Source organism: Podarcis bocagei (assembly GCF_964188305.1).
Source record: "Podarcis bocagei genome assembly, chromosome: 15".
Lineage (NCBI taxonomy): Eukaryota > Metazoa > Chordata > Lepidosauria > Squamata > Lacertidae > Podarcis > Podarcis bocagei.
The window spans coordinates 40,662,359-40,676,939 of record NC_138141.1 but is presented as its reverse complement, the minus strand read 5'-3'; the positions used below and the strand labels follow the sequence as shown (position 1 = coordinate 40,676,939).

The 14,581-nt window shown below is 43.0% G+C and overlaps 1 protein-coding gene across 1 annotated transcript in view; it reads right to left on the bottom strand.

The window, feature by feature from the left end:
* Positions 1-1,621: 1,621 nt before the first annotated feature.
* The window catches only part of CA4 (carbonic anhydrase 4), a 41,059-nt gene continuing 28,099 nt past the window's right edge, over positions 1,622-14,581 (bottom strand). The window contains exons 2-8 of the mRNA XM_081173164.1: positions 10,506-10,559; positions 9,494-9,664; positions 7,497-7,660; positions 6,399-6,488; positions 6,044-6,107; positions 4,114-4,277; positions 1,622-3,231 (exon numbers count right to left, since the gene is read on the bottom strand). Coding sequence (XP_081029290.1) covers positions 3,040-3,231; positions 4,114-4,277; positions 6,044-6,107; positions 6,399-6,488; positions 7,497-7,660; positions 9,494-9,664; positions 10,506-10,559 — 899 coding nt within the window. The 3' untranslated portion in view covers positions 1,622-3,039. The remainder of the gene's footprint in view (positions 3,232-4,113; positions 4,278-6,043; positions 6,108-6,398; positions 6,489-7,496; positions 7,661-9,493; positions 9,665-10,505; positions 10,560-14,581) is intronic.

Below are 14,581 nucleotides of genomic sequence, written 5' to 3'. Positions count from 1 at the left end.
GTGACAGGGCCTTTTCAGTGGTGGTTATATTAATTCCTGCAAGGACAGTTTGCAAGAGGATAATAATGAAGCAATGTTAGTCCTGGCCTGCTAGGCCTTATGCTGGGGCATTAAAGGGAGGGCAATTGCTGGACCTCACTCTCATTCCTTGCTATAACAATTTCCTTCCCCATATGTGAGCAGAAAGAGCAAAGACTCTTGCACTTTGTGAATCTTTGAAATTATATTTACTGACATTTCACAGGTACTAGGTACTGGGTGGCATGCCAGCACCCATGGGTGCCACATTGATGGTGCCTGCTTTAAGGTGCTAAGAATTACTAGATAAGCTGGACACATTTGGGCACAAAATTCTACCCCTAAGAGGTGTCTGGTTAGCTACTCAGGGAAGCAGGCCTTTAGTATGACCGAAGAAGGAAATTTCTGAAATTGTATTGTGTTAAGCAGGTTGCCTCCTTCCATTGTGGCTCCTTGGCTTGACAAGAGTCTCCATGAAATAGTACAACCTCCCCTTTTCCGTGTGCATGGCTTGGGTTGCTAATTTAATGGGAGAAATGGAGGCACTCCAGATGACAAATAGCTATATTCGTTAGTGCACCTCCCTGGAGTCGGCCTCCAAAATGCATTACATAGCAGCAAATTATTCTGTCATAACTGCTTTGCAAAAGCAGAGGAAAACAAAAGCTCTCGCTTGAATTGTTTCTTGTGTGTGCATGTGTAAAGGGGGAAGGAGACATTGATGACAGTTCAACACCCATCGCTGTAGCTTTGATTTACCACGTAGCTGTGGTGAAGAATCCTATAATTAGAGCAATAAGAAATGGCAGCTGGAATGGAACAAACAGCTTCTTGAACACCCAGCCTCTTCTGCGCGGTTTTGTTCGGGTTGGTTGTTCAGCTGAAGGCAATCTGGAATTCTTCTCACTCCCTGCTGCCCCAGAGAGATGGGGAACCTTTTTTAGGCCAAAAGCTGCATCCCCATCTGGGCAACCTTCCAGTGATGGGCAAGGCCAGAGGCAAAAGTGAGTAGAGCCATGAATGTTAATGTTGCCTTTGTAAAGCAGGCTACACTCACATACCCTCCGTCCAGACAAGTGACAGGCATGATCAGAGAGTTCAGGCAGGCTAAAGCACTCAAGGAGGATGTGGAGCAAGGCCAGTGAGCCTTGGTATGGCTTGGCAACAGAAGGTGTGGCTGAAGAGAGTCCCCAGGGCCAGATAGAGGGGCCGGGCCTGAGGTTCCCCATCCATGATCTTAGGATACAGGGAGTAGCCTTTAAGGATGGATTGCGGAGGCCATTGGTCAGTGTACACAATGGATTTTCATTTGATGAGTCTGGAGGTGGCATGAGGCAGGTGTCAAAGATTGGCTTTGCTGGAGACCCACAACCAACCTGGAACCCCACAATGCTACTTTTCCTTCTTGCTGTCACCACACATTCACCTGTCCCCCTATGTTGTTGCCCACAGCAGTCATTCCACAGGCCATAGGAAAGGAAGGTGGGACTTCCAAGTCTCACCGCTGGCTCTCCTGAAAGAACAGCCACTATGTTATGGCAGGAAAAGCTCCACGGGACACCTATGGGTGAACAGGAATGTAAAGGGAGGAAATCAGGCAGCCTTGTTCAGTGTCAGACTTTTATTTGTTTTATTCCTCAACCCGAACAAAATCTCCTTAAATAATATAAGAACACATATATAGGGCTATATACATACTCAGAGGAAACCCACTGAAATTAATGCACACAATTAACTTAAGTCCATCATATTCAGTATGTCTACTCCAAGTAGCGCTTAGTTGGCTACAACCCACAGTACTTTGTGCTGACTTTGAATATATAAATATTTCCATATTATCATTTAGCTCTATCTCATACACTTTTCTCGGCCTTATTAAAGCTTTTGACAACTAAGTGGGTAAGGTACAAGTAAGAAAACCATTTGTCTGCTTGTAAAGCTGTGGTGAAGCTCCAGTGCCTTGGCATTTAAGAAGATAGTGACTACAAAAGAGGTGTGTTGCAGCACCACCCTTTACCTCAAAGCCAAAGCATGACTTGGTGTTCCTGGTATACAAAGCCCTGCAAAGGGTCAGTGGTGATTGCTGATGGTCACATTCAGATCTTATGCTAAACCCTCCTTCCCCCACCCTTGAGTCTCCAGATGCCGTTGGACTCCAGTTCCCATCAGCCCCAGCCAGAACTATCTAACGGTTGAGGGATGATGGGAGTTTTGGTCCAACAACATGGTGACCAAAGGTTGGGGGCTGGGCTAAACTATCATTTTCATGACAAGAATGAACTGCATCATGCTTCTACACTCCCCTTTTTTCCTCCCTCATGGTCATGGGGTACAGGTTAGAAGTTTTTGCTTCTGGTTTTTATTTACCACAGTTTAAGATGTTAACGTTAACTATGTTAATGTTAAACATGCCAGCTTCATAACCTATAGTTTCAAACTTATGGTTTCAAACAAACAAGAGTTAAGGTAACTACTGGTCTGGATAACAGAAGCAGAAACTTCCAAACTCCTTCTTGCTGCTACTCTTTCTTGTACCACTAAACTATGGTTTAATGAGACATTCATACATGTCCCATTGCATTGATGCAAGGTCAAGCTTAGTTTCTTTGTGTTAACCAAAGGTCATCAGAAATTTTCATATCACAAAGTGACTGTTGCATATGATAGTTAAAGATTCAGTAAAATGCCAATTCTTGTATGCTAGCTACTGTTGCAAGGCAATAATCCAGATTAGTTAGGCGCTTTACAAATCAGTCTCCAACATGCCTGCCGTGGTTAGTCACATAATCAGTTGGATTAATCAGGAATCTTTCAATCAGTTCAAATAAGTGGTCTCAAATTTGTTTTTAGCCTTATGATAGGTGGCTATTGCTCCTGCTTGATGGAAGCCAGTGAGGTGGCAGGTTCTTCTGATCAGCAGAATCCCCCATTGGTGGGTGAGGATCAGCTGCACATGAACCAAGCGTGTTTTAAGATTGGGGGCTTTGCAATTAAGAACCCATTTAAAATCTGCCCAACCCTTCACTGGATGAGAGTGAGAGCGAAGTATGTTGCTGTTGGTATTAGCAGCAATATTTTTCCTGGAGCGAGAAGTGCATTTGAGTCTGACTTGTAGACAATTCGTTCACCAACAGGCTGAGTGGGTCGAAAGTTATCCACCATTGGCCACTCTTTGTCTGTATCAAAATAGAGCTTCATCCAGAATTCTTGGATCTGTGGAGTAACCAGAAAAATGAAATATTATTAGAAAAATGAAAAACGAAACAATGGAACTAGCATTACAATCCTAACCCCACTTACCCAGGAGAAAGCACCACTGAATTCAATAGGATTGCCTTCTGAATAGATATAGTTATGTTTGCAATAATAATAATAATAATAATAATAATAATAATAATAATAATAATAATGGCTGTTTCATGTTATAAAGCCAATGAAATGGTGTACCAGAGTAAAAGCAGGAACACAAATTCTAAGAAAAGAAGAATGAGTTCAATGAACTAAAGCAATAAAACCATTCAAATAAACTCTAAAACCAATGAAAACACTCCATCAACTTCAAAACTGATCTTCTATAAATGTCTGGGTTACACCTCTGGGGAAAGCTTCTGAAACAACAACATATTTAGTAGGTGCCTAAACATCATCATGCCATGTGCCTGTCTCATTTTGGCTGGTAAATGGGGATAAAGGATGGGGTGTGGGGGTGCCATCCTACTCCTAATCCAGCCTGCATTGATCCCAGCATTCATAGCAAAAGCCTTCCTCAACTTTCTCAACTTTTCCTGAATAAAAAGAAGTACTCGCCCTGGGATGAAACCCAGTGCCACCTTGCAGGACTATTCATTTCTATAGCCAAAATTCTGAAAGAGAGAGCCCAAGAGAGGGCATTAGAATTAAGTGGACAGCACTAAACTGCATTGAAGTGCATCATGCACAGCTGTTACCTACTAGCATAATGGCTCTGTTAAATTGCCCCCAAATAATTAAACAATCATTCTGAAGAACTGTTTAAGTGAACTGAATGATGAGGCTTAAGCATGTTAGGGTTGAATATGCCTTTTGAAAAGCCCCATCTCTTGTGCTTTGTCTCACCTGCTGGAGACTAAGTTCAATAGGTGTCTCAAACAAAGTCCAGGTGACTCCCTCATTGCATCCAGGTGTGGTCAGCGAGCCGGTGTACCGATAAAAGCTGTCGAGGGCTGACTTTTTAGGGATGAGGGCTTCCAGGCACAAAGCCCCCATTTCAGTTTCGTTGCCTAGAGAGATCAGAGAGGAGTTATTGTTTCGTGCAAGGCACATCTTTCTGATTGTCACTCTGGCAATTGCCTTCAGTTCTGTAAGTTTATTGATGCTGATGTCTTTCAAGAGCAGTTTAAGAAGACTATAAGAAAAGCCAATCTGCCAATCTCCCATTCCCACCACCCTTCTGAGTAATACCCCTCCCCACCTTCTCACTATATAGAAGGATCTGGCAACTTCTGTTTCAGTGTATCTGAAGAAGTGTGCATGCACACGAAAGCTCATACCAAGAACTAACGTAGTTGGTCTTTAAGGTGCTACTGGAAGGAATTTTTTTATAAGAAAAGCCCTGTAAGATAAGCCCTGTGGGTGGCAAACCACATGCCTCTTAGGAAACCCACAAGGTGGACTCAAGGGCCCTAGCCCCCACTGTCTGCTCTGTCCCCCAGCAACTGGAATTCAGATGATTACTGTATCTTTTCCTTGTTAGGAGTGGTATTTCTGAGGATCTGTTGAGATGCATGAGCAGTAACGGATGGGGGAGAAATTTGATTCATTTCGCATTTTAAGCTGAAGCGATCACATTTGCGCTATTCTGAAGCAATACAAGAACTGAAACACAGGCATCCTTCGGAATTTGCACTAATCCAAATTTTGTGACGCAGTTCTCTGACTCAACAAAAATACATAGAAAAGTACATAAAAATGAGTACACTAGTTAAGATAGCATACAAAAGTGCTCTGCATTAAGATAAAATGCTTGCGAAAAGGTGTACGTTAGCCAAAACCGCATACAAAAATGTATTTCTTAGCCGAACTTCGCATGTATCCTGTATATCTGCATCTTGCTATAGAAAATGGGGAGAACCGTATTTAAGATTGGCAAAATGAAACACTGAGAATAACTGAAATGGACAGAACCATCCATCCATAATGAGCCATGCACATGAGAAGGTGCTTAAGGCCATGATGAAGCTGGAGAGAGACTAGCTCAGTGGTAAAACACCTGCTTTGCATGCAACAGGTCCCAGGTTCAATCGCTGCTATCTCCAGTTTTTAAAAAAAGATAACCGAGGTGAACATGATAGGAATGACCTTTGCCTGAGATTCTGGCGGACCCAGGAAGCTGCCATTGGTCTATCTAGTTCACTCAGTATCGTCTGCAGACCATGGATCGAGGAACTTTTTTTCATTTCCTTCTGGGAAACTTTCTGCCAGAGCATGCAGTGCAAAATGGGTAGGGCAATTAAAGTACAATTTTATTATGTGCACAATAGGCTACTTTCTGCATACCCTTTTGCAGCCTTCTGCATTCTCCATCCAGACAAACAAAACAAAACCCCGACATCATTAGAGTTCAAAGAACACACTCCAGCCAGGCAAAAGCATTTTTGGTTTGAATCAAGGCCAGTGAGCGGCAAGTCTTCTATAGAGTAAATAGCACTGGGCTCAATGGATCAATGATCAGAACTTGTGGAGGGAAGTGTCCTTATGTATTTACATCTCCCTGCGATGCTATTATTATTATATTTTATTTTATTACCCTGCCTTCACTGTAAAGTCCTGGGGCAGCTTGCAACAATGAAAACAATGTTAAAAACATTTTATAACAACTTACAATCACAAAAATAAGGTGGGTCCTAGAAAACATATCCCTCAGGTGCTAAAAGCCAGACTAAGGTCAAGTACAGAGTAAACACGAAGTTTTCTGACCTTGTTTATGGATCAAAGATTTGAGTGTTTCTGCTGCTGTTTTAAAGAGAAAGTTTCCATTAAGTCTTACCGTTGAAAGGAATGTCTTTTAACTTTGAAATGAAAGGTTCGTAGAACTCATTTTCGTTGCCATCCTGAAATAAGACATTTTTTTTTAAAAAGGTACAATTTTAATGCCCCCTTTTAACTCTGTACTATTTTCTAGAGCATGGATTGCAGGGAGGGGGGACCGTTTTTCAGCCCAATGACCACTTTCCCTTCTGGGCAATCTCCCAAGAGCCACATGTCAGCATTTTCCCCATGGATAGTAGAAATTTATCTTGCAAACATACCAGAAAGTGTGAAATGGCCCCCATGATTCTTACAGCCCAAGCCAATTCTAGTTGCTTTGCCAGTTTTAAAGTGAACCCAAATCCCTTCCATACCTTTATAAAGAAGCCCAGCACTGCTACGCCGTTTTTGGAGAGCGCTTCCTGTATAGTTTGAAAGTTTTCCTTGATGTGGACGATATGAAGCTATGGGGGGAGGCAGGTGGAGAGAGACTGAGACCTTTTTCTACAGTACTGTGCTTACAAATGTTGAACTTTTAAAGAAGAAACAAGAAAACTAAGAATGAACATTGATAAGGATAAAACCTTACACAAAGGAAAATATATCGGTACATATATTTTGCACATAAACCATATACAATATAAGTGAGGCTACTTGTATATTATCTGAAACAAACTTTCAGATCTGGAAGCAAGAGACTCTGAGTAGACCCATTGATAAGCAATGCAGGTAGGGTGTCAGACAAGGACCTGGGAGACCAGAATTCAAATCCCCATGCAGCCACGAAGCCCATTGGATTGTCACCTTGGTACAGTCACTCTCTCTTAGCCTGACATACCTCACAGGGTTGTCGTGAGGATAAAACAGGGAAGGGGCAAAGTGTTTACACCGCCTTGAGCTCCTTGGAGAAAAGGTGAGATACTACTACTACTAATAATAATAATAATAATAATAGGAAGAAGAAGAAGGTTGCATGCATCTTAAGAGTAGATACACTGAAATTCATGGACCTGTGTTTGACATGACTGTTAATTTCATCTGGTCTAATCCGACATTAGCCATACTTAGATATCACCCTAAGATTACAAAACTTTAAACAAGGAGATCAATGACTAATAAAAACATTCTGGGTTTGTTTGTTGGTTGGTTGGTCTGTTCCCATTCCATTCTTATATAAGTTTGCAAGTTTGCCCAGTTCTCATACCAGTGCAACATTAATTCAGTTTTCAAATTCAGTATTTAAGCTTCTCCAATGCATAGCAAGGATGCTAAAAATTGTTGTTGTATGTGTGAATGCTCCATGCAAGTTGCCTCAAGTGCACACTTGGCACATTTGTCCAGAACAATCCCTACATTGGAAGCGAGTGGAGAAGGCTTTCTTTGTGGGTGTCTGCGGAGCTGTGGAATTGGGGCCCTGGGCCAAGTGTTTACTGGACATGTTGTGAATCCCTGCACGCCTTTTTTGTTTTTACCTCCATGGCATATCTCTTCCCGTCAATGCTGTGCTCCGATCCAGGGCTCACCCTGCTTTTCTTCCCCTCGCTGTCTCCCCAGTGGAAGTGGAACTGCACGGCCTTGTATTTCCCCTGGAGGCCACCTGACTCGATCTTTGCTGTCCCATCAAGGTTCACTTGGACTGAGGGAAGCGAAAAAGAAGTGCCCTTTCAGGTCATTCATTATTTCAAAAACATGTTATCATTATAAACCGGGTTACGGGGGAACCTCCACCCCACAGACCTCCTTTGCCCCCACCAGGCCATTTTAGTGAAGCCATGCCCAGATGCCACACACCAGAGGTCTCTGCTTCTCATATTTTCTCTGTTTTCTAATATTTTCTTTTTTTAAAAAAAGTGTCTTTTATTGGTTTCATATAAAACAAATACACCGGTGACAATGAACAAATGACACTCACATCCCACTCAGTCATGACTTCTTTGTTTTCAATGTGAATATATCAATTATATAAAATTTTTGTTAACCCAGAGTGTCTTTCCAGAGTGACCCGTGTGGAGCAAGTAGTTGGTAACTATGTTACTTCGCTGAAGCATACTTTACAATGCTATACCACATCAAAGCTATCAGTTTTGGTAATATTACTACATGCCTTCCTTCGTGAAGTCTTTCCACCAAAGCGACGAACCATAGCTGTTAGTAGTTTCAAGTTTCAAACGCATTAGCGATGGGGTCTTTCCAAAATATTGCAACAGTCAATCTTGCAGCTCATTTTTCTAATATTAAATTCAGTTGTCCCAATTTCTGCAGCAATTTGGGGTTTTAAACAAAATCCTCACAAAAATTAATCAACATTTTAGTGCTTGCAGTTTTCACTGGCATACATAGTTTTCCCTCCTAACTTTCCCTAATATAATGCATGTTTGTATGTTTTTTTCATGAAGATATTCACTTTGCACATTAAATAAATGTGTTTATGTCAACATTGGTTGAAGAACTGCATCATAAAATTTGGATGAGTCTCATGCTCTACAGACTGGATACGCGTGAATTTGAAAGGACACCTGTATTTCAGTTCGCACAATGTTTTTAGAAAGTGTGAAGTTCTTTTTAATACAGAGACTCCTAAAAAGTGCCAGTGGCAACAACTCTTCTCTTTCATATAAGAGTAGTGATGGGGGATAAATTCAGTGCAGTTTATTGTAATATTCTTGTTACAATTAATAAATCTTGTTATTTGCTGCTATTATTACTACTACTACTACTACAACCAGCAGCAGTGGGTCTCAGGGCAGGTTACATCAATTTAAAATCCAGAATGAAAACATTTAAAAGAAATCACAGTCACAGGAATAGGGTGGGATGAACTTACCATATCTGCACTTTCTGAAAGAGTGTTCGGATGTATTAGGAGGAATATGTGCATATCAGGAGAAAGTCACATTAAAATGTTGATGAAATTCCAGGGGGACTTTTTAAAAAAACAACAACAACCTCCAACTGATGGGGATATGTGGAGAACCAAACTTAAGCTTGAAACGGAGAGAAGCCAAAATTGGCAGGTACCCCCATTCCTCCATAGGAGGGAATGGCTCCTGAGAGAGGATGGCTGCCATGGCCACCTGCATCTCCTAAAAGAGAAGTGGTCAACCTGTGGCCCTCCAGATGTTCCCATCTTCCCTGGTCATTGGCCATATTGGCCAGGGCCGGCCCAAGACATCTTTGCACCTGAAGTAAACTTCAGAATGGTGCTCCCCTCCCCTCCAATGAAGAAGGGGTGAGTGAAGATCTACATTGAGCACAAGGGCGATGGGGAAGAATGATCTGCATCCCAATCTGTTGCCCCTGTGGATCCTGCCACCTGAGGCAGTTGCCTCACCTGGCCGCATAGGTAGGTCGGTCCTGATCCTGTCTTTAACTGATGGGAGGTGCAGTCCCACGGGAACACTTTAACGACACCACACCGGTTACTCTTGCAATACAATAGGTTACATCTTATAACATTTTCGCCTCTCACCTGTATGGCCATTATTTACTACTGTCCAGGGTTTTTCTGGCTTGGCGTTGTATTTTTCAAACTTGAATGGCTTGAGGTCCCAGTCGTATTTCACATCGTTGGTGAGGATGTTGATAGGAGACTGTTGACTTTTTCCACACTCCTCGAATTCGTGTACCCAGTGGCGGGGTTCTGTCGAAGGTGTCGCGGGCAGGAGGGGAAGATTGTTTCAGGGGGGGGGGGAGTTGGAGAAAGTTGTGCCACTGAATGAACCAGGCTCTCTGCAAACCAGGCTTTTTGAAATATTAGCCAGCCTTAGGAATGCAGATGCCAGCCTTGTGCTCTCCAGAATAGTTGGACTACAGTTACAGTCATCCTGACCATCAGCCATGCTGGCCAGGGCTGATAGGAGTCTTAGTCCAATGATGTCTAGAATAACCAGCTTGGGAAGGCTAGTACATGTCATCACTGTATTGTCTAAGGTGGCTGGTTAAAAACCTGGCTGCTTCAAAAGGCCTTAGCACAATTGTTTTGCTGACTTGTCTGTGGTCCCATCTGCACTAGACATTTAAAGCAGTACCATACCACTTTATAAACAGCCATGGCTTCCAACCAAGAATCCTGGGAACTGTAGTTTGTTGTTTGGAGACCCATTTATGTAGCAGAGGGGCTGGATAGCCATGCTACTACAGACTTTATCAATGATGTACATGGGAAATTAGAGTATAGAGCAAAAGAGTTTTATGTGAACGTGCATCTCTTACAATGGTATCAAAGTGGTGGCCGCTCTAAGTGTTCCCCAGAACTGCTTCCCTCCATGCAATCACCCCTGTTACCCTTTGGTTCCTACTTCCAGCCACTCTACTTGCAATATAGATCTCTGTCTTCTTTTTGGTACATGGATGAGCAATCTTGGCCTGCTGCCAAGAATGGGCTCACCACCCTGACCCCAACCCAACACTAACTTAAGCAAACTTACAAGACAATTGAGAGGTTTGTGTTTTCTTTTAAAATCTGCTATGAATTACCGTACCTAGACAGTGTTGGTTTTGACACCGCTGTGACAGATAGCACCAGTGGCTTCCTCCTGTAAGAGAGATCATAACAGCCTTTAGACAATTAACTCTTTGGGGTGGGGAGTCAATATTTTTTTATTTTTTAAAAAATATTTATAACAGTCATGACACATATGAGTAGAAACAGAGGAGAAGAATTGTAATTAAAATGAGAACAGAAACTTTGCACCTTTGAAAAACAGATAATTTCTCAGTCAATATCTTCTGTAATAGTGCAAAAGTGGGGGACACAAATGGAAATGGCAGCAGTTTCCTAATAACTGACAGTATCTTTCTAGAACCCTTATTGCAAAGCCCCAGGTGGCTCTGTGATAGTTTAGCATCTGAAATACAGAAGTTGTTTTTAAACAAATATTTAAACAAATAGATGTTGTATAGGGTGCTGGAGTTCACTGTTCCACTCAGTCAGTGATGCCTTCCTCCTGAATACTCCATTTCATCTCCCCAAGCTTGTTTTCTATCCTTCCCCCTGACAACAATCAGCCCGCATTCCACAGCCACTGAGCATGCCAGAACCTCATTAGGCTGTTTTTCAGTGCCTTTCTCCCCAAGATCTTGTGAACGTCTGCAAACCTTATGGTTCTGCAAAGCCTGCTGAATAAGTTGTGGAGATTTTTTTTTTTTAAAAGATCAGAAGGTTGTTTTTTTTTAACCTATGCTTTAGGAAATGGGCTGCCATATGCCTGGATGTTCCAGGACATTTTAACCAGCTTTTCAAATATTCCTCCTGGACGCCATTTTCAAGAGACGAATCCCGGCGATGTCCGGACGTATGGCAGCCCTCGGTTCCCTAAGCAATGGTACCCATATCCTGAGTATTGGAAATAGGGAGCCATTCTGTCTGCATCTAACCTCTCCTGCAAGCTGGTGAGGATGAAAATAGCTAAGAGAACCATATATGTTGCCTTGAGTTCCTCAGGGGGAAAGTGTGCTGCAAATGTCATACATGGACCTAAGTTAAGAACATCAGAAGAGCCCTGTTGGATCAGGCCATTGGTCCATCTCTTCTCACAGTGGCCTCCCAGAAGCCTGTGGGAAATCCACAACCAGGACCCTGAGCACAAGATAACTCTCCCCTGCTTCCTCCATGAATTTGTCCAATCTTCTTTTGAGGCCATCCAAGTTGGTGTCCATCACTGCCTCCAGGGGGAGCGAGCTTCATAGCCTCATGTAGAAGTACTTTTTAAAATCTTTGCTGAATCCTCCAACATTCAGCTTCATTGGACATCCTTAAATTCTGGTGTTATGAGAGAGGGAGAAAAACTTTTCTCTGTCCACTTTCTCCCTGCTGTGCATAATTTTATAAACTTCTATCATGTCACCTCTTGCTTGACTTTTCTTTAATCTAAAAAGTTCTAAACGCTGCAAGTTTTCCTCATGGGGGAGTTCTTCCACCCTCTTGATCATTTGGGTTGCCCTTTTCTGAACCTTTCCCAACTCCGCGGAAGTCGTTATAAATATTCCAGAAACCAGGTTTTTTAAAACTGGAATTGGTCTGTGCTGTGGTTCCCCCTTGAACTTTGATCCCTGGCTGTGCACCATCCCAATATCGTCCCAATGTGCCTCCTTTGCAAAGGAGAGGTCCTTTAAAGGTCGTCACCGAAGCAGCAAAATAACATTTCCCCAGTCAGCAGAATTTTGATCTCACTCAATAATTCAGTGAGATGAGCTCTCCCAGGGCATCTTGTTTCTTGCAATGTCAGCATTTGAGTTAGCCTGAAATCGGAGGGGATGGAAAAGAGATTCTGTTTGAAAACTGCGGGGTCTAAGTGGTTAATGCAAGTGCCTGCATTCTGGAGGGCAAGAGGGTTCTTTCTTGTTTGTGTGTTTTCTGAGCGCAACCCTCTCTCTGTTCTCCCTTTGTCCCAGTACTTAGCTTTTTCTACATCTCTAAGCATCTAGAGCAGTCTTTGCCAAACTAATGCCCTCCAGCTGTCTAGAACTACAATTCCATGGCTTGGGTGGTTATTTGAACCCTGGTCTCCCAGGTCCTAGTCTGACACTCTAATATAAACACTTTTGTACACAATTTTGCTTAAAACTCACATTTTTTTGCAAAGCTGTTCTTCTAATTCATGCATTGGCTACTTCAAGACTGGATTACTGCAATGCACTTTGTGTGGGGTTTCCCTAATGCTTCGTCCAGAGGTTGCAGTTAGTGCAGAATGCTGCAGCACGATTGCTGACAGGAATGAGGCCTTGTCAGCATATAACACCCATGCTCAAAGAGCCCAGGACCTTGTTTTGAGTATCTGAGCTGAAATGAACTCAGTCTTTCCACACCAAAAATCCATGCCTTTGTTATTCCCTCTCACTCCCCAAACTATTATCTTTTTACAGAGGTCTTTCTCCACCTTGTTAATTAAGGGCCAACACAGAGCCTGAGTGCTGAGTGATGCTAATTTGATCGGGAAAAACTAGAAGTAAAGATAAAACCTTTGGCCAAAGCAAATAAAAGTCCATTTCTACAAATATTATTAAGCGGATTAGGGTTTGTGTGACTCTGATCCTTCTAATCAGTATCTGATAAGTTTTATCCTCTTTCTCAAATTTCAGAGCTAATGTCTGGGGGTTTTTTATTTGCTTGTTTTGTTTAAATTATGGTCTACTGTGGTTGTAGAGAGCAGTGGGGGGAAAATATGGAGGCTTCCAAAGGCAAGTACTCCAAGCCATTCAAGTCACGTAGCTGAAAGACCAAAGGAAAAAGTTACAAATCCCCATTCTACAAATCTGCCCCTTTTCCAGTCTTGTTCCTGGTGGGAGTCACTCTGTTTTTCCAATTTTGCTCTGTCTGTTTTCCTCGGGACAATGTGAGGAAACAGCATTGCCTCCCCAGGTGTGTATCTCTGCCAAACAGCTCAGCCTTGAACAATGGGCTGTCAAGTGGAGCCTTGAGACCTCTGCATGCCTTGGAAGGACAAGGTGGGGCAAGGAAGAGGAACTTCCAATGCAGAACCTCAGATGCTTTTGGGGTGCAGCTTAACAGCCTCTAAAGAGGGATCATGAAGGTTGTCAGTGGGGAACAAGCCATGATGGCTATGTGGAAACTCCAAGTTCAGGAGCAGCCTACCTGAGTACTTATTGCTAGGGAACTACAATAGAAAAAAGGGCTGTTGCCTTCCTGCCCTTCTTATGGCCTTTTCAGAGCTCCTCTGCTTGGCCAAACTGGAAACTAGTTGCTTGCTGGTGCTTATAGACATCATGCCTTTTACTACTAGCTTAAAATGCACATTATGTGCTTAAAACACAGCCAGGTCGTTCTTTTTCTCAGTTTGGATCAAATCCTGTTTTAGGGGGGGAAATACCTCAAATGTAGCATTTCATAGGAAATGACAGTATAGACATGGATTGTGGCATGATCATGTGTACACAGCTTCTTAAACCAGTGATGGGAGCACACTGGATGCAGAGTAAACAGGAACATGCACACAACTTGTGATTAGTACATCAGCAGATATTGTGGCACTGAGTTCCATAGCTTAATTTTGGCACACCATGCTTCTTTTCGTCAGCCCCAAATCTCCCGCTGATCACATTACTGTGCTTTCACATTACTGTGTTTTAAAATTCTGTTTTATTAGCTACATAGGAATCTGCCTTATAGTGTGCCAGATCCCTAGTCCATCTTGCTCCATATTTTCTATACTTCACCTGGAGATGCCGAAAATTGAACCCAACACCTTCTGCATGTAAGGCAGATGCTCTACCCAGAGCCGTCTTTCCCATAGGGCTTAGTGGTGTGTCGTGCCAGGACGCAGGCCTCCCAGTGGCACCCCAGCAAGTGGGGGAGCTGCGCAGCTTTGCCGGCGGACTCCCCTATCCCTGCATGCTGCTGCGCCCCTTCAACCATAAGGCTGGTGGGTGTGCAGCTTCCCTCCCAAGCCTCTGCAGAGATCGCTCTCCTCCTGAGGAGGCTTGGGAGGGAAGCTGCGCTCTCCTCTGCGGAGGCTTGGGAGGGGCGCAACTTCACTCCCAAGCCTCTGCAGGGATTGCTCTCCTGCGTTCTTGAATGGTCGGTGATGTGGTTGTGTTA